This window comes from Vigna radiata, chromosome 1 (assembly GCF_000741045.1).
Source record: "Vigna radiata var. radiata cultivar VC1973A chromosome 1, Vradiata_ver6, whole genome shotgun sequence".
NCBI lineage: Eukaryota > Viridiplantae > Streptophyta > Magnoliopsida > Fabales > Fabaceae > Vigna > Vigna radiata.
This window is the reverse complement of record NC_028351.1, coordinates 313,912-321,546: the sequence shown is the minus strand read 5'-3', so window position 1 is coordinate 321,546 and position 7,635 is coordinate 313,912. Positions and strand designations below refer to the sequence as shown.

At 30.3% G+C, this 7,635-nt stretch overlaps 1 protein-coding gene across 1 annotated transcript; it reads right to left on the bottom strand.

Moving 5' to 3' along the window:
• Positions 1-1,151: 1,151 nt before the first annotated feature.
• Positions 1,152-3,255, bottom strand: LOC106767506 (protein NtpR). The gene is made up of 4 exons (XM_014652416.2): positions 3,107-3,255; positions 2,283-3,022; positions 1,988-2,194; positions 1,152-1,633 (listed from the first exon to the last, which is right to left on the bottom strand). Exons 1-4 carry the CDS (start codon positions 3,192-3,194, stop codon positions 1,382-1,384), a joined length of 1,287 nt encoding a protein of 428 aa, XP_014507902.1. The 5' UTR covers positions 3,195-3,255; the 3' UTR covers positions 1,152-1,381.
• Between the last annotated feature and the right edge of the window lie 4,380 nt (positions 3,256-7,635).

Genomic DNA, 7,635 nt, shown 5'->3' with positions numbered 1-7,635 from the left:
CTTTACTTGTATGACCTTTAAAGGAGAAGATTCAACAAATAATCCTTCACTCCATTATAGGTTTCTCATGAATAAACAAATAATATACTTTTACACAGATACTCTTATGCTTTATTTTAATTGTTTTTGGTAAGTAGTTGAGTAGCTTAATCACACAAATTCATTTTGTAAAATTGAGTTTTAAAAGTTTCTTTTTTAAAAGGATATTAAAATAATGATTTATAGAGTCATACAAAAATTTGTTATTTATTATTAAAATATCCATTAATATCAATTATAGGTTAATGTTTATTGAATCTTTTATAGTAGTTTTTATGTTTCGAATTTAATAACGTTATTTTATGTTTTTATCTTATATATTTGTCTTTTTGTGTTAAGAAACTTAAGATTTTATAATTTATATAAAATGACAAATTTCTTTTATTACTTAATATAATTTTATATTTATTTGCATTATATATATATATATATATATATATATATATATATATATTATATAAAAGACGAGGACAACACACTTAATCAAAACAATTAAGAATTAATTGGAAAAGATAAAAATTTTGAATACCCAAGAGGCCAAAAAGATTTAATAAGGAATTAATTAAAAATACCAAAATTTAAGAGAATTTTGAAACTAAATTATTATTTTACTTGTTTATTCTCCTGAGTAAACAAGTATTAAACTTTTACACATATCATTATTTCTTTTCCATCTCATGTCCATCCAATTTTAATTATTTTTGACAAGTGGTTGAGTAGTTGAATTACTGACTTAAAAACTCAAAAACTTTTCATAAATTTGTTTGTAATAAATTTGATTGTTTATTGGGTTTATTTTCTACTTGCTTTCATCGAATGACACTTGAAATATATATGTATTGAAGAAAAAAAAAATTAAAAGTTTTACATCGCCTAAATATTAAATTAATTTATAGTATATGTATATAACTGCAAATCTAATCATTCAAACTCTACCAATTATCTATTCGTATTTTTCAATGACTATAAATCCCACGTATGTTAGTATGTTAGTGTATTTGAATATGTAGGATTGCTAATCTCTTTGTAGTGCGTGATAGTTGTGGTTTTATAGTTGATTTCCATTTGTCGGGTAGAAGACATTGGAAATCTCTGAAACTTGTGTAGCAGTTAATTTCAACCATAATAAATACTGTCTCATTTTATTACAACAGAGGAAACTAAAAATAAAGGAGATTAAGAATCCATTAAAGTCACTTTCATGGAGAGGAAATTAAGGCAAAAGTTTAAATATGTACAGAGGGAGAGGCCATCACAGAACACAAGATTCATGCGAGTCACATGCTAAAAGACATTAAAAAGAACAACCAATGTTGCATGGCACAAGAAAACGAGGTTCATGTCAAGAACTGAAGTCATTGATAACGTCATGCAGCTTTCTTTCCAAAACCTGAGAGCAAATCTGTCCCATGGTGCGGTAGAAAGTGAGCAGATCATAAAGTTTCTCCACTGACATATTTCCCATTACATTTTTCGCCATTTTCTCTCTTCCTTCGTTCAGCTTCAGTCTCTCCACGTATGATCCTGCATTCCTCACTGTTGCTCCCATTTGCTTCAACCGATTCTCTTGCTGCACGCTTAACACTGTGTTTGACTGCAATTTCAAACAACTCAAAAGGAAAACTTGTCGGTGCAATCCAAACTCGTTATCCCAAAAAGTTAATCTTTTACTTTATTTGAAATATTAGTCTCAAACTTTATTAACTTCCACTTTCGGTTCTTAACGTGTGCACAGACTAAGTTGACTTTCTATCAATTTACTTATAAAAATATACATCACCTTAACCATACGTAAAAAATTGTAAAAGACATGACATCCAACGAAGATTTACACCATCATTCGTTGATTGAGAGAATAACTAAATTGATCTAATGTTTTAAAGATTCATAGTTTAACTTTACGAGCTCAAGAGAAGGAAAAGATTGAGAGATTTTTGCAGTTTTGTACCTCCAAAAATTCTGCTCCAACTTCAAGTTCAGAATCTTTAGAGGAGCAATTCCCACGGCCTGTGGCGTATAGGTTTTTGGCAAGTGAAAAGCTACGCACTAGAATTTTCCTCTTGTTCTCCATTTCCTTGTTCAGTTTCACAGCCTTTGGCACAGATGTTAAACTGTTATGCTTTTTCTGATAAGCAATCACAGCCTTCACAAATTCCTGCATGATAATAACAATGCATCTTAGCTAAATCTGTAATCAATGTATAGCATAGCATCAGATTAATAAAAACAGAAATAAAAGCAACCTTATAAGCAAAAGGACAGCCAGGATAATCAAATTCATCAGAATTAGGCTTTCTCATACGCTCAGGGTGAAATTGCAATCCCATGATAAATTTCCCATCTTCAGGGTTATAAGCATCAGGGTCATAAAACCCTTCAATCAAACCATCAGCAGCAAAGGCCATAGGGACGAAACGTTGAGCTAACCTCTTAACCCCTTGATGGTGATAACTGTTAACCAAAATCTCCATTTCTTCTCCTTCTTTTCCTTCCTCACGAAACCAGTTCCACAAAGGAGTGCTTTCTACGAGCTTCACAGTATGCCTATGCCCATCATAATCATCGTAGTTTATGTGCATCACTCTATCATTCTCCGCACACCCTTTTGAAAGCTCTTTCCCAATGTCCTGGTAAAGGGTACCCCCACATGCAACATTGAGGAGCTGGGAGCCCCGGCAGATACCCAGATAGGGAATGTTCCTCTCGAGACAGAGTTTGGCGAGGCTCAACTCGATGGAGTCTTTCTCTTTGTCAATGGAAGTATCACTGGAATGAAGCCTTCTGATTTCTTCCAACTCCTCTTGGGACAGAGCAGAGCCATGATCGTCTTGCTGGTACCAACATGGCTCGATGTCTTCTCCTTCGCAGAGAAGAACGCCATGGATTGGCTCGAAGCTCGTTAGCAAGGATTGGACCCCGGAAACGCGGGGCACGATCACAGGTACTGCGCCATAGCTCACAATGAGATCAAGATGGTATTCCCCTGAAGAGTAGAAAATAATGAAAAAGATTATTCAAATGTTGGTAATCTGCTGAAGAATGAATTGAAAGTTAGTTAGTTAATTACCGACGAAATCCACGAACTTGTTCTTGCGAAGCGTTCGTCTAGAAACGATGAGAACACGAGGGAGTATGCCAGAGAGATCCGAAGACATAATGAGCGATGTGGGGCTAATCACACGCTAAGCTATACTATTCAGAACAAAGCTCAAGTCAAGATACAGTATTACGTGAGACTCTCACCATGCTTTCAAATATTTATAGATAAGTTAAAAACTATTATACATTCTTTATTAATTATTAAGAACCATGAAATGCTTATTAAATTTTACCCATTTTATATGAGTGATGGGTTCATTTTTAATATTATTTTTAAATGTGTGGAAAGTGGAAAATAATTACCACATAAGCATGTCAAAGTAACATTTATTATGTATTGTGAATTTTATATCTGCCATTGATAATTAATATAGATCCGTTTTTTCTTTTTATTTTAATAAAAACGCGGGGGATGCATTGCTTCTCCTAGTAAGGTATCTTATCTTGGATCAAGTAACCAACATATGACGCGAGTTTTTGCACTTTAATTAAGTTAATTAATCTTTTATATAATGAAAAATTATTGTTATATTCATAAATAAATCTAAATTATTATAAATTGCAGTTAATATGTAAAGATAAGATTTTATTTTATCTTATAGAAGTAGAGATATTAAATAACTAATTAATATTTATATTTAAAAGTTATATATTCTCAAAAGAAAAAATTTGGTGAGTGAATGAACTATCTCTTTTAGTGAGACAAAGCAGAATTTCTTCGATGAACAAGTGAAGATACATATTTGTTTTTTATAAACTAGAGAAAATAAATATTTAAACAAGTGAACCCATCATACAATTTTCTTTTATGAATATATAGGTGTTTTTAAGCAACTACTAAAATTATTATGAGATGAAATAGTTTTAAAAAATTGACATGTTGAGCATCATTCGTGGTATAACATTAAACTACAAATATTCTACATTTTAGTTTATTTATCCTTCAAGACTTTGTTGAGTCACGGATGACAACACATAGTGATGAAAAAGATTGTTAGAGAAAAAATGTTATTATTTAGAAAAGCTATATGAACTTATGAAAAAGAATGCATCTCATTTTATTATCACGCGTAAAGAATAATAATGAGATGTTCTTATTTATATGGGAAAGACATCTTTATTTATTTTTAAATATAAATACACACGATTAGTTTCTCGTTTAACAATTCTCTTAATAATTAAACCAATTGTTCAAAAGCTTATGTAGTGGATTACTTAGATTCCATGGAGTAATCAATGTGAAAGATGTCTTTCACACTTTGGCTTTGGACAATATAACTATAAACTTTAGACTAAGTTAATTTGATGAAAAGAACACGAAGAAATGAAGATACATGGGTTGGTAGGGGTGAAGGGGACAGTCTAAGGGAAGAGGCAGAAACAATGAACTGAATTTCAACTTAGAACGTGTTTTCTCAATCCCAACACAGGTGTTTCACATGTAGCTTCTTCAATCTGAGACAATAATTGTATGAACAAATTTACAATATTTTTACTTTTTAATATAATGTTTATGTTTGTACTGTTAAACAATGTCAACCATACACCGCAAATGCACCGTAGCCACTAATTAACGCATTGTCATCTTTCGACTCTTCCCATGTCACTGTCTGTATATTTATGTGCCAAATTATGGCAACCAAGCTTTGGCTAAAACTGGTGAAGGTTAATTACAAAAAGAGAACTCCATTATTCCAAAGTTCAGTGGAGCAAAATCATACGCAAAAGAGTTATAATAATTTATTTGATGGAGTAATTTTGTGTGTATATACAAGTTGAAATGTTTCCAAGAGAACATAAATTAAGGTGGTTGAGTATGACTTGTGTTTGAACATTTGTGTCCAAGGCTTTTTTGCTGTTTGTCGTAATGGTGGAAGAGAAGTGGTGGAACAAAAGTTGTGTATTTCGGATGAGAATTTCATATAAAATTGTATTCTGAATCAATTTTGGGATGAGAGTAATGCATGGAAGGAATTTCCTCGAAGAGAAGGTATTAATTAACTTTGGATTTGGGAGGGTAGTATCCATCTCGGCTGGGTATATTTGTATCTGTATAAAAAATCTTAAATTATGGGTTATATTTATATTTACAAGTTTTAAAATTGTTATAAAATGTTAAGAAGTAAACTTTTAAATTTAACTTAACTTTACAAAACCTATTTGTAATATAATATATATAGAATTTAAGGTTTATGATACGCCTAATAAACATAAATCTTAATAAGATAAGTTTTAATATAACTTTAATATCATGTTAAGAATTATATTTTAAACTTAGTCTAAACTTATAAAATTAGTTTGTAAGATGAAGTTTGTATCTATATATATATTTTTAAATTAGTCTTATCTTTCGTCAATATAAGATTTTCAGAAAAAAAAAAAATAGTAACTTTTGTAACATTTTTGTATATTTATTCAATGTGAGACTCAACTTTTTTGAGTGTTTAATATGGTCTCAATTTTCGTAATTTTTGTTCCATTTAGTCTTTTCTTCTGACGGTGTTTAAATCGTTAACGACACAGTGTCCATGTGGACAATCAGTGAATGATGTGTTCGTTTTTGGCATACGTGACTCATCCATCACAGTATTCACATTGCCACCATGCACCTCCACCGCATAGTGCGGACGACACGCCACATCGAAACACCTGCATGCCCAGATCATAAAACCAAGATGCAGTTCCCTAAATAAATCTCTAAATCGTAACTCCCTAAATTGTTACTTCATAAATAACATAAAATCATAAACCAAGATGCAGTTTCATGTTTCTTTCACATAATAAAATTCAAAACCAAGCATTTCATATAGACAACCAAAAATAAAAAAGAGAGCAAATATTCATTATATCTATTTTCAAAACAAAATACCCCAAATGCAAGTCTATTAAATTTGAGCCACAAACCCAAATTGTATAAAGAAAACAAAAATAAAAGACATGAATTGAAGGTAAATGAGAAATGGAAGGTGAAGAAAGAAAAGAAAAGTGGAAGTTTGAAATCCTAGTATAGGTGACAGAGTGTAGAGTAGAAAGGAAAAGTAGAAATTTAAAACTCTATAATATGAAAAGATCACCTAGACAAAAAAGAACACTTCATTCACTGATCACTCACATGGACGTCGTGTTGTTAATAATTTAGATGTTGTTAGGAAAAAATACTAAATTAATCAAAAATTATGAAAAAGAGGTCACATTAAACACTCAAAAGAATTAAATTCTAAAACAAAGTGGATGAAAATAAAGACTAAAAATGATATTAAACCTTTTAAATAAAATCTGGTATGATGGAAGATGTCCTAAACATATAATGGATAGAATAAAGATATAGATTTTTATTTGGATGATTTGAGTTCCCATATAATAATTTGAATTTGGACTTAATTTTAGTTTGGACTTAAGTGAGGAATTGAAAAGTGAAAATAATAATATAAAAGAGTATTATGGAAAAATTAACTAGTATTCTCCCTTTAGCTTTAGGGTTATTTTATCTTTTTTCTTTCCTTACTTTATCATCCTCTCCTCCTCAATTCCTTTCCATTCTTGGTAATTTTTTTTCTAGAAAAAAATTATAACCTTAATTCAGAGTTGAGATTCTAATTAATAATCGATTTGATTCTCACATTAATAATTTCAATAGAAAATTCCCCCTTTCTCAACTCTTTACATTTATTTAAAGTTCACTACGTCTTATATAAAGACTTAGATTAGGAAAACTAAATTATCTTTCTATATTTTAAAATGGTGACGGGTAGAGATTTCCTTAATCCTTTTTAAATCCTGTTTAAAGTGTCTTTTTCTTTTATTATTAACGAAGGCGTTTCTTTAAACTTATTTAGAAAAATACTCCTTTAAATAAAATAATTATTTAATATGTTTGGATAATCTCATTTAGAAAAGTAGAAATATAAAATATATTTTTCTACAAAAAATTACTTATAAATAATATCTTTTTATTACAAACTCGTAATCTGTGGACATTTCAGTTTCTTTTTTATAAGCATGGACAGTACATTTATTTTTATTTTAATTGATGTTGACATTCCACACTCCATTATTAGTTTACCAACTTCCAACAACAATAAAGAATGACAGTATTTTTCTTTTATGGTTTAATCATTCTGATAGTCCCTATTTTCGGTGACTTTTCTCAATTAGGTCCCCCATTTTTTATTTTTCTCAATTGAGTCCCTATTTTTGAAAAATTTAAGCAATTAGGTCCCTGCCGTTAGTTCCGTACTAACACCGTTAAAAAGGGNGACACGTGTCAACTCATGATTTTTTTGAATTTTTTAAATATATTTTTAATTATTTTTATTTTTTATTTTTTTTATTTTTTTTAAAATTGCCACATGTCAAGTTGACATTGAGCCACGTGGCAATGACAGTGTGAGGTGGCACTGACAGTGCCACGTGTCACTATCAGACCACGTGTCATTAGATTTGTCTCAACTTGGTCCCTATATTTTTAATTTGTCTCAATTTGGTCCCTCAATTTGG